Source organism: Panthera uncia, chromosome X, assembly GCF_023721935.1.
Source record: "Panthera uncia isolate 11264 chromosome X, Puncia_PCG_1.0, whole genome shotgun sequence".
NCBI classification, from domain to species: domain Eukaryota; kingdom Metazoa; phylum Chordata; class Mammalia; order Carnivora; family Felidae; genus Panthera; species Panthera uncia.
The window spans coordinates 17,115,562-17,133,193 of NC_064817.1; the positions used below are offsets into that span (position 1 = coordinate 17,115,562).

A 17,632-nucleotide genomic window follows, 5' to 3' on the forward strand; every position below is an offset into this window, starting at 1 on the left:
CTTTATCTTTCTAGCCAAGATTTTTGAGCTTTGAAATAATATGAATAATGTATTTTAAATGGTAGAGATCTAAGAAGGAATGTCCTATACTTGTGGGCAGAGATTTAAAGAAAGCAGCTATAATCTCAAATCCAGCCCTAGTAAAACATTCTCTTCTGACTACCAGAAATGTGGTTTCTTCTCAGACCTCACAGTCAGATCCTTAACTGATTTTACCCAGGTACCTGATTTCCCTCTCAGGAGCTCTGGCTATTGTTAATGCAGTGCCCTGCTTTGCTTTGGATGGTCAGTGGATTTTAAACTCTTTCCTAGATGCCACCCTTACCTCAGTGATTGGAGACAATGATGTCAAAGATCTGATAGGATTTTTCATCTTGCTTGGTGGCAGTATACTTTTGGCTGCCAATGTGACCCTGGGACTCTGGATGGTTACAGCACGGTAATATTTGCATTCATCTGGCAGAATGATCCTTGGTATGAAATATAAAGTGTTTCCTTAAAATTACATTTTAACTAACAACTTTAAGCTCCTCGTGTATCAGAATATCCAAACTCTGGGATGGAGGATAAACAGAAGAAATGAAAGGCATAGTCTCTGACTACATTCTGATTCTAAAGATTGAACTTAACAAATTTCAGATGCTTGTGGAACAATTGCTAAACAAGTGAAAATTCATGTTAAACCATTTTGTGCAACTCCGGATCATGTTGCAGTAGTGTAAAGGAGAACAGAATTAGGTGGAATTAATTGGGGCAAACTTTTTGAAAAAACATCATGAATCCAGATTTGAAGAAGACCAGAATCTGGCCAAGTGGAAGGGTGAGCATTTTCTTGGCCTGTATCTCTTGTCCTTTGTCTTGTTTGAAAAGAATTTTAAGATTTAATGGTGTATTATTTTGTACTCTGACAACTGAGGTCTGATTGCAGTTAATAAAATTCTATAAAAGTATCTGCTGACATGAAAGGAGAAATTTTTGTCAAATGATGCCAAATAAGTGAAAAAAGTAGGAAGTAGGGCCTACAATACCATGATGCATGTTTTGCCCCACAGGAATTGTCTCTTTGATGTGTCCCCATGCCCTCATAAAGCAGCACTAGCCTTAACATTTAGAGCGAGCTGCAAGAAGTGTCTTTCACTTGCAGCCTGTGAGCTGAGGAAGTTAAAGTTGAACCTCAGAACTGAGCCTGGTCTTCTAACAGATCACAAGACAGATCTGCTACAGTCCTGGTTACCATTCTCTACAAAGCTTTGAAGCTCGAAACCCTTCCAGGGTAGACATTTTCTCTTGTGCTGCTGGGGTTATCTGGGGCCTAGGTCCCGGGTTCCTGTCTTCAAGAAGCACCTACCTTAAGCTCTCAACCATAGTTTGTCCTCACCAGCAGCTTCCATGTTTCTCTATATTAAGTAATTAAATGCCCAGGCCTTGCTTTCCATCTTTCCTCTAAGCTACCTCTATGGGTCCACGGAAGACTTGGTAGTACAGTGAGAATGGCTACACGGGAGTACAGATGTGGACTTACCAGAGGCTGGGAACTGACTCTTGAGCCCAAAAGTGCCCTGAGTAGTTCAAGGTCTTTTGCACTGGAGATGCAGCCCTGGAAGATCCAGAAAGTCAACAGGCCACTGTGAAGCTATTGGTCTTCTAAGTGTATGAGCATGCAATTCTTTGATGAAAAATAAGTGCTTCTCTCGTGCACTCAAGAACATTAACACCCATGTACCCAACTTCTTCACTAAGTGAGATATTCCATGGTGTTCACCTTTTTCCCATCATTGAGTTGCTCTTCAGGCACTAAAACTTTTTAATCATTTTTAAGAAACTCTTTAGACTGTATTACAAGTTTGCCTGCCTTCTTAAATAGAAATTATATATGGAGTATGTTAAGATGTTATTAATGACTTGAGGTCATCAGTTATTACCGCTATTAAAACCGTACACATTATTCGTTTATCCCAGAAAAAAAAGCTTTTGTTGTGTTCTTCGGTAGATAGTCATTTGGGATCAAAGACTGTTAGCAGAGTGAGCTCAGACCTGTTTAGGTAGTAGAGCCTGGGAAATGCCATGAAATACTTGTATAATTAATTTGATTACATAAACTAAGCAATTTACTAATCAACATGTATATGTGCAGCTCAGTTTTTTGAAACTGAGAAAAAAATCTTAATAGAGGAAATCCTACCCCTTAACTTCTTTTTCTGGGGAAAAAAATACTAATTTTCTTGTAGAATTTGAACATTGTGGTCTGTTGCTCTCTAGGGTCAGGATTTGGGAACCACCCTTATTAGGATATTGAGCAGATCCATCGCATTTGTATAGAAATGACCTTATCATGCAAGAAAGGAAATGTTATCTGTGTCCAGCTTGACTGTGGGCACTTCTGGAGTAAGGACCATGTCATAATCATCTTTGCATCCCTGGGACAGTGCATGAGACATCATAAATACTTAATAAATGTGGTTGAATGGATGATGAATAGTGTTACTTATGGATTAGAAAAGCATGTTTCTATTTAAGCTACAAATAGTATTATTGAATACTGTATATATATGTTAACATAAAAAATAACTTGGAAGGTCTTTGTGTCCCATAAAGATATTATCATCTTTATGAAAACAATCCATTTTGATTTCTGTAGAGTGATTAGAAAAATGAATTATTTTGAGGATTTGAAGAAAATGTTCTTTCTGTGTTGTCACGTTGTTCAACAGTAAAACTTTATTTTCAGTGTTCCTACTCTACATTGTTTACATTTTCAAGAGGTTTTTTTTTTTAATCCCCTATAATCTGTATAGAAGGTATATATTTTTTCATCTCAGTTTGAAAAGACATGCAGTTAAACTTGACATTTTGATAATCGCCCTTATAGGTCATGGTCATCTATTCTAACAGCAAATTTCAAACAAGCGCTTCATGGATACATGGCTCTCAGTCATCAGTCTGTCCTATGGTATTTATTGAACATCCACATACTAATTAATGGTGCACAGGTATTTTTTCCTACAGATCTTTCGACTGTGCTGTAATTCATTCTTAGTATTTAACTTGAAGATACCATGGTTCCTGGCATTTGATGTTTAGCAATAAAAGAATAAATGTGTACCAGCATTGTATGTTTTACCATCATCTATGTGTTGTCTTTTTTCAAAAACTTCTTTTCTGTCAAAATTGTTCCCTTTACATTACAGTATGATCTTTGTTGTTCTTAAATTCTTGATTCTAAAAGCAGCCTTCAGTTTTCACTCAACCAACCTGTATATGAAAGTTGTTGCAGGCCACAGAAAGAAGGCTTTTTTTTTTTTACATTTATTTATTTTTGAGAGACAGAGCACAAGTGGGGAAGGGCAGAGAGAGAAGGAGACAGAATCTGAAGCAGGCTCCAGGCTCCGAGCTGTCAGCACAAAGCCCGACACGGGGCTTGAACTCACAAACCGTGAGATCTTGACCTGAGCCGGAGTTGGACGCTCAACCAACTGAGCCACTCAGGCACCCCAAGAAGGCTTTTTTAAATAAGATTCCTGTGCTCTCTCTATTGTTTTGGAAATGGCCTGTTTATGGGTGAAGAAAGAGGACTATCATGTTTCCTTTCAATAGTGTCTGACAGAAGTCTTCTCTAAGTTAGTGTATGTTTCTTAGGAATTCGTGGAAAAGTATTTCAACTCTGACATTTGATTGATCTTGACCTTTTGCTCTAGTACTTCCTCCCTTGTCCACAGAGCCAGGCTCTCCCACCCCCTTTCTCTCTCTCTTTCCCTCTGTCTCCCCTTTCCCTCTTTCCCTCCTCTCTCTCTCTCTCTCTCTCTCTCTCTCTCTCTCTCTCTCTAACTGCCCCCCCACACACATGCACATGTTCTCTTTCGAGATTACTTAAAGGCCAAATACAATAGGATGGAAATTTAGCCCAACTCTTGATTGGCTAGCCTCATTCCACTCCTTTTTGCCTCTGATTTCATTCTATTATAATTAAGAGCCACAAGACTAGATGACTGATTATCTAAACCACTTTTTTTTAGCAGCTTGAGATACAATTAAATACCATAAAATTCACCTGTTTAATGTGTACAATTCACTGTAAACTATTTTTCTTTTAATGACTACTCAAACAATAGTATACATATGCTTTAGTGTAATCTAACATTTTAAGCAAATGAACATGTGATACAAGACTGAGAAGAAAGAAAATGTTTCATTTATTTCACAGCTTTTTGAACTCTGAAGTGGTTTTCAGTACTGGAAGTAGAGTTGAGTCACAAATTATTTTTAAGGTAAAACATGTAGAGGGGTACCTGGCTGGCTTAGTCGGTGGAGGATGTAACTCTTGATCTCGGGTTGTGGGTCATAAGGTCAAGCCCCACGTTGGGTGCAGAGATTACTTAAAAATAAAATCTTTAAAAAAGTAAAAAAGGTAAAGCATGTGGATATATTTTCTTTGAGACAATAAGCCATTTTAATCAGTGTTTTTGCAAGCTACTTTTGCTGTTTAGGCCATAATAATTTGAATAATCCATTGTATATTTTATCAGACTATGGCAAATGAATTCAATGAAAGGAAAGCCTCTATTTCAAAACCTAATGCCACAATAGATTTTACTCAGGGTGGAGGTAGGAAAAAAATGGCTAAAGGAAGTTGCAATTCTAATTACCAAGCAGGTTATATTGTCTAATTTAGTTTTCCATTGAAAAGAGAGAAAAACATCCTTATATCATAGTTTTATTTAGCTAAAGATTGATGGATATTCAATAGTTGTCCCTTCTTATTAACTGACCATTTCTCACAGTTTTCTACTGACATGCTCCTGACACCTGAGAGGAGGGAGAACGCAGAAAGGTCTAAGAGCAGAACCCTGTAACTGTCTGTCTATCCTACAAAATTGAAGTCTTGCTTTATCTTACATTTATGTAAATTTTACACTCCATTCATCAGTATCATAAAGCCAGTTGTCTTAAAGACATGAAGCTCTAAACTGCAAAATAATTAGAATGCTAAGAATATTAAGATTTTTTTCATGTCTAAAACACATTGGTAGAAAGTAGTTTATAATAGCTGGTCTGTAGACTAGTGACAGTCTATGATGGTGTTTTTATCTGTTTGTAGTGAAAGGAGAAAAATTATGTTGTATCTAATCACAAAATAAGGAAAATGTTCTTGTGTTGTTAGAAAGTGCCTGCTGCCCTTTATCAAAGAGCTTTCCTTTATTCAGATTATGGAAACACATACTTAAGTTCACTTAGCACTTCTAGATTGCTCTGCAGAATGTCTCTCTAGAACTGACATTCATCAGCAGGGCATGAGGATTCCATGTTTCCCCATGCCCTTTCCTCCACCTGAATTGTCTGACTTTCATGTTCTCACAAATGTGTTGGGTGCAAAATGGCATTTCCTTTTAATTTGCATTTCTCAGATTAATAAAGTTGCACATCCATATACTTGTTTAGCCATTTAGATTTTTCATTTTGCCAATTGCTTATTGATATCTTTTGCCTAGTTTTCCATTGAGTTTACTAAATTTTTCTTGCTGATCCATAAGAATTTTTTGTATATTCTAGATTAGGGGGTCAACAAACTGCAGCCTGTGAGCCAAATCCTGCTTACCACCTATGTTATAAAGTTTTCTTAGAACACAACCACATTCGTTCATGTTTATATTGTATATGGCTGCTTTCATGCTACAACAGCAGAGTTTAGCAGTTGCAACAAAGACCATATCACCCAGAAATCCTAAAATATTTACTGTCTAACTGTTTACAGAACAACCCATGTTCTAAATATCATCTCTTGGCCATTTTAGATGTTGCAAATAATTTTTCCCAGTCTGTCAGCCACCTATAAATTTTATTTATAAGGTTTTGTTGTCGAACAAGTATCTTTAGTTTGATGTAGTCAAATACATTAATTTTTTGATTCATTATCTGTGTTTTGTGGGTATTACTGAAAAACTGCTGTCCTTCCCAAAGTCACAGTAATATTCTATACAATTTCTTCTATTTGCTTTAGAGTTATACTTTCACAATGAGATCTTTGATTTCTAGAATATATAGTGTAGGGCACCTGGGTGGCTCAGTTGGTTGGGTGACTGACTTCTGCTCAGACCATGATCTCGCAGTTTGTGAGTTCGAGCCCCGCGTCAGGCTCTGTGCTGATTGCTCAGAGCCTGGAGCCTGCTTCAGATTCTACCTCTCTCTATCCCTCCCCTGCTCATGCTCTGTGTCTCTCTGTCTCTCAATAATAAATAAATGTTAAAAAAAATTTTTAGAATATATGGTGTGAGGTAGGAAATCCAGGTTTACTTTCCTATATAGCATGAACTATTTTATAAAATAGCTGTAACAGTATTTTCTATAAGATTGTTAAAGAAGTGTACATGAAGTTCTTAATATGGTACCTGGCATGCTCAAGATATTATGTACTTACATTACTTATTTTCAGAATGCAGAATTATGACATAAATTTGCCCTCATATCCCCATCCATACTGGTGTTCGATCCTGCCTCCTTCTGGTATGCCTTCTTGGCTTCCACTGCCTTCAGACTAGCTCTGGTTGTCCAGAGTGTCTTCCAAGACTTGACCCTTTTTAGTATTTCTTCCTCCAATCAAAATAAACCAAAACTCATCATATTTAAGATGTTGGCTAAAGATTTTGCTCACTGAAACTATTCAAAATAACCTGCGTTTGTGGGTATGTTCATTGATAGTAACTTAGGCATTTAAATCTGATCTTACCCAAACAATATCTTAACTGAGAAGGAGGCACTGTGACAAGCCATTATGAGAGAATTTGAGGTAGAATGGACTTTGAGGACTACATCAGACAATAGAAAACTATCCCCTGCATAGTTTGGGATATTGCATTTCAGAATAAGCTGTTTTTTTAATGTTCATTTTGTTTTGCATTAGTTAGAAAAGAGGCTAAACTTTCTTTTTTAATGTGTGTTGTTTTGTAGATTTTTCTTATCTACATCCTTTGTCCGTATTTTCCTGCAGTGATCATCACCTTCTTATCACTTCTCATTACTACAGACTCATATTTGTTCTGAGGCTTTGCAAACATATCTGACCATACCTCAGCTTCTTTTCCAGGTTCCTGACTTTAATACTTTGTTCCTATTTATTGTTTTCTTCCCTTTCAATTTGTTTCCATCCTTTAATGGCGTCTAACTTTTATCCTAGGCTGTATGTATCACCAGAAATCTACAACGGGAGGTAGCACTTTGCAATTTACAGATCGTCCATGTCTCTACTACAGGGCACCCCCTTTTCTGTTATGGAAATACCTGGGGGAAACAAGTTGGTAATCGGGAGTTTGCTTGGAGAGTATAGAATTGGAGCAGGAGAGAGCTAATGTGATTTCCTTGGCCTTTATAGAAAAATAATTTTCTTACTAAAAAAAGAAAGGGGGGGTGCGCCTGGGTGGCTCAGTCGGTTAAGCATCCGACTTCAGCTCAGGTCATAATCTCATGCTCTGTGAGTTCAAGCCCCGCATTGGGCTCTGTACTGACAGCTCAGAGCCTGGAGCCTGCTTCAGATTCTGTGTCTCCCCGTCTCTCTGCCCCTCCCCTGCTCATGCTCTGTCTCTCTCTGTCTCAAAAATAAATAAAAACATTAAAAAAAATTTTTTTAATAAAAATTAAAAAAATAAAATAATAAAGAAAGGGGCACCTGGGTGGCTCAGTCGTTTGAGCATCTGACTATGGCTTAGGTCGTGATTTCACGGTTCATGGGTTTGAGCCCCATGTTGGACTTGATGCTGACAGTGCAGAGCCTGCTTCAGAGTCTCTGTCTCCCTCCCTCTCTCTGCCCCTCCCCAGCTTGCATTCTCTAAGATTAAAAAAAAAGATACACATTTATTATATAAAACATGTTAAATGAAAGTAATTTGTAATTGAAAAAAATAGGATTATATTATACATTAACTGGTAAACTGCTTTTTAAACTTGATGTAAGCATTTTTCAATGTTATTAATATTCTAGTGTCATTGAAATGGATATATAATATTGCAGCATTGACTATGCCGTAATTTTCTCTTTTCTTTTTTTTTTTTTTTTTTAAAGTAAGGTTTACACCCAACCTGGAGCTTGAACTCACAACCCTGAGATAAAGAGTCATGCTATACCAACTGAGCCAGCCAGGAACCCCTGAATGTGCCATAATTAACCGACCCCTATTATTTCCAATGTTGCAATGTTATAAACAAAGCTGTGAGGAATATCCTTATAACTAAATCTTTTGGCATATCCAAGATTTTTTGGGTAATTCTAGAAACTCTTAAGAAAATCTTAAAGGAAAAATTACTATCTTTCAAATGTGAACATTTTATATATACATACTGCCTTGTTGCATTTACATTTTTTCCTCTTAATTGGATATGTGAAAATGGCATCTCATTTTAATTTGCATTTCTTTGATTAGAAAAAAGGTTAAACATTTTTAAATGTATTTATTGGTCATTGTATTGTTTTTGTTTATCCCCATCTTTTGCCCATTTTTCATGGAAGTGATTATTGTCTTACTGCTTTTCATCATAAGCTCCATTCTATTATTTGATTTCTTACATGTGAATAAATTAAAACCTCATTTAATGGGACGCCTGGGTGGCTCAGTCATTTAAGCTTCTGACTTTGGCTCAGGTCGTGATCTCGCAGTTTGTGAGTTTGAGCCCCGCATCAGGCTCCACGCTGACAGTGTGGAGCCTGCTTGGAGTGCTCTCTCTCCCTCTCTCTCTGCTCCTCCACTACTTGCATGCTCGCTCTCTCTTTCTCAAAATTAATTAATTAATTGATTAAAAACCTCATTTAAGAGGTGCCTGGGTAGCTTAGTCAGTTGAGCATCTGACTATGGCTCAGGTCATGATCTCATGGTTCATGAGTTCGAGCCTCACATCGGGCTCTGTGCTGACAGCTCGGAGCCTGGAGCCTGCTTCCAACTCTGTCTGCCTCTCTCTCTGCCCCTTCCCTGCTCATGCTCTGTCTCTATCTCTCAAAAATAAATAAACATTAAAAAATTAAAAAAAAAAAAAGAAAAAAACCTCATTTAAGTCTAATGCTAATGTTTATTTTTATGTTTTTATATATCATGATCTCTCAAGCTTTGCCTTATGTTTTCCACCTTTGGTGAAATGTTTTCAAATGCTTCTAAAGATTTTATAAATATTCACAAATATTTTATGATAGTTTTATGATTTTGGTTTTTCAAACATTGTCATCTTTAATTTACATGCACTCTGTCTTGATGTTGGTGCCAAATAGGGATAGAACCTTGTGTTTTGTTATCCCCAAATGTTTAGCCAGTCATCCATCTCAAAGGAGATTTTTTTCTTTTTAATGTTTTGTTTATTTTTGAGAGAGCACGAGTCGGGAGGAGGCAGAGACAGAGAGGGACAGAGAATCTGAAGCGGGCTCCATGCTGACAGCAGCAAGCCCAATGTGGGGCTTGAACCCATGAACCAAACCATGAGATCATGACCTGAGCCGAAATCGGAGGCTCAACCCACTGAGCCACCCAGGTGCCCCTCAAAGGAGATGGTTAGTCTTAGGAGATTTTTTTTTTTTTTAGAGAGATAGAACGAGCAGGAGAGGGGGGGGGGGGGGGGAGAGAGAGAGAGAGAGAGAGAGAGAGAGAGAATCCAAAGCAGGCTCCAAGCTCAATGCAGAGCCCGATGTGGTGCTCAAACTCAAGAGCCATGAGATCATGGCCTGAGCTGAAGTCAGATGCTTTACCGACTGAGCCACCCAGGTGCCCCAGGCAATCTTAAGAGATATTTCATGCCAAGAGGAAGAGACATAAATTTATATCCTTTGGAGAGAAAAGATACAATAAGTGAAATTATCTCTCACTTGATAAATCATTCTTATTTGTATAGGATGCAACTATTATTTACTTTTTCAATTTAGTAATACAGGGAATTGAGAATATATCTCATACTTTAGTTGAAAAGAGTCCTTAAAACATTTTTTCCCCTAAGGTGTTTTTATTTTTATTGAAATTGTGTTTCTCATTCCTAAGCAGTATAGATTAGCATCTGGAGATTATCCTTAATATATATCATTATTTAAAGATACTTTTTTCATCAACTTCTTAATGAAAATACTTTTTTGCTTCTTGGATGTTCAAATTTAAAATTTTCTCTCTGTAGGTTATTTAATATTAGTCTTTAAAGGCTAAAAAAACTACCTTTGGAATAGACATCCTGATTTTAAAGTAAGTATCTTATCTTCATCTGTTTTAATTATATAATGATTAAGTTTGGAACACTGCATTAATCATAATTTAAAATCATGAAGATAAGAGGTAATGAGGATACTCTGAATTTGTATTTTGTTTCTTGTAAAATTTAAACAAGTGTGCTTTTTTCCACATTTAAAATGTTTTTCTTCTGAGATCACTGTAGTTGGTTTTTAAATTTGCTAGATCTTAGAATATGACTCTTATAAATATGCTACTCTAAGAGATGCTTATTGAATTAGAAAGTTTCCATTTTTCTTGCTTATCCCCATTCTATAGTCACTAGAACTGATACATATATTCTTTCATTCATTTAAGAAATATTTATTGCTCACTTACTGTGTTCTTGGCACTATTCTGGGCTCTGGGGATACAGCAATAAACAAGACAATTTTTCTTTTTTGTATTTTGTAAGGAAAAATACCATTTGTTTAAAAATAAATAAATAAATATAGGGACGCCTTGGTGGCTCAGTCGGTTAAGCGTCCGACTTCGGCTCAGGTCATGATCTCACAGTTTGTGAGTTCGAGCCCCGCATCATGCTCTGTGCTGACAGCTCACAGCTTGGAGCCTGCTTCAGATTCTGTGTCTCCCTCTCTCCCTGCTCCTCCCCCTCTCACACTCTGTCCCTGTCTCTCTCTTTCAAAAATAAACTAACATTAAAATAAAACAATAAATATAAAATATATGCTAATCACTACTAAGTGTTTCAGGCATGGGGTAGCAAGAGATTAAGCTAAGAAAGTTATCAGAAGCCAAGTCTTAGAAATATGTTATGGACTTTAGCCTAATTGCAAATGGGGAGTCATTGAAAGTTTCAAGTAAGAGAGGGCCATAATCAGATTTGCATTTCAGTGGATCACCTTGACTGAGGATAAAGCATAGATTGGTGGGAGGCAAGTCTGGTGGCAATGAAATTGGTTAGGAGACTATTTTAGTCATTTAGGCAAGTGCTGATGATCTTGGCAGTAGAGGTTTGAAAAAGAGAAGAGGACAAACTCAAAAATAGGATCCACTGTATTTGATGGTTTCATGTAGTTTAGGTTCAGGAAGGAGTCAAGAAGACTTCCAGTTTCTGGCTTGGACAATTAAATGATGGCAGTGCCATTAACAGCCAGGGAACAGCAGAAAAGGAGCAGTTCACTTTGGAACTTTTGAGTTTGACTGCCTGGGAGAACTTCAAGTGGATTCTTAGATACTGTCAAGAACTCAGTAGAAATTAGTTGGAGACATCATGTATGAGCTGATGCACTCCATATATGTAATCCAACCTATGGGAATGGATAGTCTGGGGAGAAGATAGAAGAATGAAAAGGAAAAAGGAGGTATGCTGGAATAGAGCTCTCAGGAACACCGGCATTTAGGTTTAAAAAGGTACAAGGAAGAGGAAACAATGAACTTTAGAAAATTAGGAAGAAAACCACAAATGAGAGTTTGGTATTAGAGAAACAAAAGGGAAGAGAATATATCAAGAACATGTCAATAATATGAGATGTTACTGAGAGAGGCTGCCAAATGTCCTTGGGCTTTAGCAGGAGTTTATAGGCAATCTTGAGAGAGCAGCCCCAGTGCATCAGGGAAAGCTGAGCCAGGTTGCAGTGGGTGGAGGAATGGTGGGGTTGGGGGTGGGGGTTGGGGGAAGTGGCTGCAGGGAGAGACTGCAAATGCAGAAAATGCAGTCAAGAAGTTTCATTTGGAAGGCGTGGGAAGAAAGCTCATGGGACTCGGTGAAGGATGTAGAGGAAAGCATCGTTGTTGTCATTGTTTTAGCAGTGGGAAAATCATTGGTATGTTTTTGGTGCTGATGGGAAGAACCCATCAGGAGATGGCATCTAGAGCACAAGTAGAGTAGTAAGTAGTCTTCAGCAAGAGGGATGCCCTTTCTAAGAGGGGGGAAGAGGAAACACAGATGCAGATACAGTTATCTTGAATCCTAAGTGTCTAGAACAGTGCTTGGAAGAGAGTAGACACTCCAGAAATCTTTGTGGAGTAAGGTGGAGTCCTCACATAGCTGCAAGGAACAATGGAGCCAACCTCACTTCTAGGTAAGACATACTGGCAGAGGCACTTGAACAGGTAGGTACAGAGTGCTCAGCTCTGGGATAATAGCATTGAATTTCCTGATTTGAGAATGTTGTGTGTTTACCTAAGTTCTCAGGAAACACAGGGCTGAAGTATAGAATTTTAAAGGGTCCAGAATAAGGCACTGGGGCTAAAAAATGATTTTGAGCTGAAGGCATTTGAGTTCCTAAAATGCCTTACCTGCCTAAAAGCAAAGCTTCCCAAAGGAATTCAATTGTCATCAGCCTCCTCCTCAGAAGTACCCCTAATCTTCTCAAGCAGACATTGACACAAAACTTTCACATCTTCCACCAGTTTTTCTGAGGGCCTATTCATCTCTCCAAAAAGTCATTTGTTTTTTCATAAGTGCCCTTCCTTGTCCTTCTAAGAAGTCATTTATTCTGCCAGAAGTGACCCTCTGTCCATACTCATCCCCTATTTGATGGCAGATAAGCCCCACATTCTAACTACCTTGAATCGCAATTCTTTGTGAACTCCTGTGCACATGTGTAAATAAATCTCTTTTTTCTCTTGCTCATCTGTCTTTTGTCAGTTTCATTTGCAGGCATCAAATCATTAACCTTAGAGGGTAGGAGGAGGGGTGCCTGGGTGGCTCAGTCAGTTAAGCATCAACCTCTTGAGGTTCAGCATCAATCTCTTGGTTTCTGCTCAGGTCACAATCACGGTTCTTGAGTTTGAGCCCCGCCCTGGGCTCTGTGCTGACAGTGCGAAGCCAGCTTGGGATTCCCTTTCTCTCCCCCTTGCACATTCTCTCTTTCAAAATAGATACACAAACATTTTTTAAAAGGGGGTAGAAGGAAAAGTTTTTTTTCTCTCTGATAGATTAAAGTGGCATGATGTTTTAAACTTCCTCTCAGATGGTTCACAGAGAGAGATAGCAAAGCCAGTATGGCAAAATATTAGAAATTGTTGAATCTGGATAAAGGGCATGAGGGAGTAATTTGTACTCTTTTTTTTTTCCTTTGTACTCTTCCTGAAACTTGCTTGAAATTGTTTCAAAATAAAAAAAAATATTTTAAAAAAGAAGCAGCTTCTGCATTTATTATCATCTCTACTTTTTCATTTTCTATTTTATTCTATTTCCAATTTCAACACTTTTTATTTTCCAACATAACTATGAATGGGAATAAGGAACTTGAGAGAGAGAGCTGCTTTTTGGGTTCAGGCAAATTATATCTCTATGTCTCAATTTCTTTTTGAGAATAATACCTTCAAAACTATGCTATGTTAACTGAAATAATCACACAGCAATCACCCAGTAAATGTTGTTCCTTCCCTTTCCAGGACCAATTCAAATCACATTGCCCTTATGAAACCTTCCCTCATCACCTCCACGACAAAACTTACTTTGTATTGCACCATACATTTAACTAAGTGGCTTTTTCATACATTACATCTTTCAGTTCTCCCAATAACCTTACAATCATTTTCTTTGCCTTATAGATTAAGACATTTAATGGCCTTAAATGACTTGGCTAGGGTCAAACAGTCAGTCAGTAAAAATGCAAGGATGAGAACCAGGTTCTTTTCGTCCTAACTCTTGCGTTCTTTGTTTTACCGTAATTTGACATTTTTCTTCAAGTGTTTTTTTTTTTAATTATAGTAAAATATACCATAATTTACATGACATAAAATTTGCCATTTTAACCATTTTAATTGTACAGCATTAAGTACATTCATATTGTCATGCACATTATCAGTACTGTTCATCTACAGAACTCTTCATCTTGCAGAACTGAAGCTCCATCCCCATTAAGCAGTAATGCCCATTCCCCCCTGTGCCCCAGCCCCTGCAAACCATCATTTTACTTTGTGTCTCTAGGAGTTTGACTATTCTAGGTACCTCATATAAGTGGAATCATATTTGTCCTTTTGTGACTGTCTTATTTAACTTAGGCTAATGTCCTCAAGGTTTATCTATATTGTAGCCTATGTTCTTCCCAAGTTTTATAAAACTCTGTGCTCCTGGCATTCACCTGTGACTTAATGTGCCCTATTTCATTTCCCAGTTTATAAACTCCTTGAGGACTGTAACTCTGCTTACTCTTGGCATGGCCACCCTCATAGTGCCTAGTTCATAACAGTAGTCACTGAGCTCTCTTGACTGGACGGCTACCGGCCACTCTAAAGTAGAAAGTGATCCTCCTCTTATATTGTCCATTCCAATTTCATGCCTCCTCTCAACTGCTGGAGACAAGGAAATGGATGAGCATAATTGTTCTATTATTGCAGTGGAAGGGCAGATACAACACCAGAAGTTTCCCTGGGTTGGAAGGATGGCAGAAACATGAGTTTTTGTCATGTACAGTTAGCTCCCTGCTCACTGTAAAAATCACATATGCAATATTCTTTCAAAGAGGAAGGGGGTGGGGTGCCTGGGTGGCTCAGTCCGTTAAGCATCCAACTTCGGCTCAAGTCATGATCTCATGGTTCGTGAGTTTGAGCCCTGCATCTGGCTCCGTGCTGCCAGCTCAGAGCCTGGAGCCTGCTTCAGATTCTGTGTCTCTCTCCCTGCCCCTCCTCCACTCGCGCTCTGCCTCTTTCTATCTCTCAAAAATAAATAAAAATGTTTAAAAAAAATATTTAAAAAATAAAAGTAAAAAAGAAAGAAATCTTTTAGTATTATGAGGTAAGTGAGAGTTTCGTAATGTTTTTTTCCTCCCCTGAGAAAAATAAAAGTGACTCATCGCATTATGGTAAGAATGAACTCTTTGGATGATTGATCATCCATTCTTGATGTTATCCGAGGGTGAAGTCGCATTTGACTTGTCATGCTAATTATTACATAGTTCCTATAAACATTAAAGGACAAAACAAGGAGAAATGGAATAAGAAATATTTTGAGTCCAGGTTTTAGCTCTGCCACCTACTAGTGACTTTCAGAAGGGGAAGACTTTGCAATCCCTTCTCACTAGCACACCCGTGCTTCCACCTCTGTGGAGCGGCAGAACTTCAAGGGCAAACATGGCTTCAGAGCCCAAGAGAGAATGTAATGTGGTCAGGAGAAGCCCCAAGAAACTCAAAGACCTTCATCTTATCTGACAGGAGATGCTGCTGGACCACATGCCACCAGTCCCACTCCTGAAGCAGAATGTTCAAGGAGTGTGTCCGAAAAGCAGAGGCTGGCTGCTCCAAGGAAGAAAGGCTATGCTTCAACCAGCCTCGCTCTACTTGAAGAAAGGGCTCTCCCAGAAGAGAGGCAACCTGAAGGATTCACCCAAGTGTTTCTGAGCCAGGACCTCTAGCACACTTTGGACAGTGGTGGCATAAAATAATTGGAGGCAACCTGAAAAGTAAAGTTGTTGAATATACTAAATGACTTCCCTCTGTGTGTCTACAAAAGCCCCAGTAGCACATTTTTCAAATACGCAAGCTCTGAGGAGAATAGGCAACATACAGAATTTTAAAGGACCTCCCTTACTAAAGGGAAATCAAGCAGGCTTTTATTTTAGCAACCTACTTATAACCTTAATCTACTTGTGGTTGTTTTATGTAGTATAAAATATTTGTCATACTGGATTGGGTTTATTAAATCTCATTTTTTTTCATTTTTCATTCTCAAATCAAAATGGGAAATGTAGAGAAGAGGGAGCTATTTAGAATGCTCAAAGGGGCTCCTGGGTGGCTCAGTTGGTTCAGCCTCCAGCACTTGATTTCGGCTCAGGTCATGATCTCACAGTTCGTGAGTTCAAGCCTGGCAACGGGTTCTGCGCTGACAGCATGGAGCCTGCTTGGGATTCTCCGTCTCCCTCTTTCTCTCTCTGCCCCTCACGCACATGCACACTTGCTTGCTCTCTCTCAAAAATAAAACTTAAAAAAAAATAAAGCTAGAATGCTCGTAGAACTTTGATAACATCACAGGTTTTTATTTTTTTATTTTTTTATATATAATTTATTGTCAAATTGGTTTTCATACAACACCCAGTGCTCATCCCAACAGGTGCCATCCTCAATGCCCATCACCCACTTTCCCCTCTCCCCCACCCCTCATCCACCCTCAGTTTGTTCTTAGTATTTAAGAGTCTCTTATGGTTTGCCTCCTTCCCTCTCTGTAACTCTTTTTCCCCCTTCCCCTCCCCCCTGGTCTTCTGTTAAGTTTCTCAGGATCCACATATGAGACATCACAGGTTTTGAGACTGAGGAACATTCTCCCAAAATATCAATTGGCACATACTTTTGGTGGCCTACTAAAAAGCCATTCCTCTCTTTTACCTGCCGGCAAGGTCTGTCTTCTATAATAGAGGCTAAAAATGCCAGATACTCCCTCTCCCACCCTCTTTGCAGGTAATGCTGGCCATGTGGCCGAGGTTTGGTCAGTGAGCCTTTCAGCAGCACTCTCTCTAGATGCTTCTGGAAAGATTTCCCATCCTGATGAAAACAAGATATTCAAGTAGAGCTTTCTTTCACACCTCTTCCTTCCTGTCATTTCATAGGCTATTGGAGCAGTGAACACCATATTGCAGCCAGCCTTTCAGCAGCACTCTCTCTAGATGCTTCTAGAAAGATTTTCCATCCTGATGAAAGCAAGATATTAAAATAGAGCTTTCTTTCACACCTCTTCCTTTCTGTCATTTCATAGGCTATTGGAGCTGTGGAGACCATATTGCAGCCATTAAGCAGTAGAGAAAAGCAAACATGCTGAGAACGGCAACATATGGGAATGGAAAGAGCCTGGGTCAGTGACAGCACTGTTTAGCTCAGGATGACCATCTACCTCTAAACTTGTTAGGTAAGACAATAAAACTTCCTGTTATATCTGCCACTCTTAGTTGGGTATTGTTATTCACAGATGAAAGAAAGCATCTTAACTGATTCAGGAAGATTTTAAATACAGTTCAGAGGAAACTATTTTACACCAAATATTTACTAATTCTCCCTCACATATTGAGAAGGCATGTTAGTGAACATAAGCATATGAGAAAGTCCTTATAACATTGGGTTAAAGGGAGGCTCCCAGGGGCACCTGGGTGGCTCAGTAGGTTGAGCGTCCGGCTTCGGGTCAGGTCATGATCTCGCGGTTTGTGAGTTCGAGCCCCGTGTCAGGCTCTGTGCTGACAGCTCAGAGCCTGGAGCCTATTTCAGATTCTGTGTCTCCCTCTCTCTCTGCTCCTCCCCCGCTCCTGCTCTGTCTCTCTCTCTCTCTCTCTCTCTCTCAAAAATAAACATTAAAAAAAATTAAAAAATAAATAAGTAAATAAATAAATAAATAAAAATAAAGGGAGGCTCCCAGCATAGAACCCTGAGGGTTGATCTGGTGATGTCTCAGGTTTTGTTGTTCAGAATGTCTGAGAAAAGACATACTATAACAGTGAAAATGTATGTTAGGAAAA

General features: G+C 38.6%; 1 protein-coding gene across 1 annotated transcript in view; it reads left to right on the forward strand.

Moving 5' to 3' along the window:
* Nucleotides 1-2,510, forward strand: part of MBTPS2 (membrane bound transcription factor peptidase, site 2) — a 39,999-nt gene extending 37,489 nt beyond the window's left edge. The window contains exon 11 of the mRNA XM_049643582.1: nt 221-2,510. Coding sequence (XP_049499539.1) covers nt 221-443 — 223 coding nt within the window. The 3' untranslated portion in view covers nt 444-2,510. The remainder of the gene's footprint in view (nt 1-220) is intronic.
* Nucleotides 2,511-17,632: the final 15,122 nt, after the last annotated feature.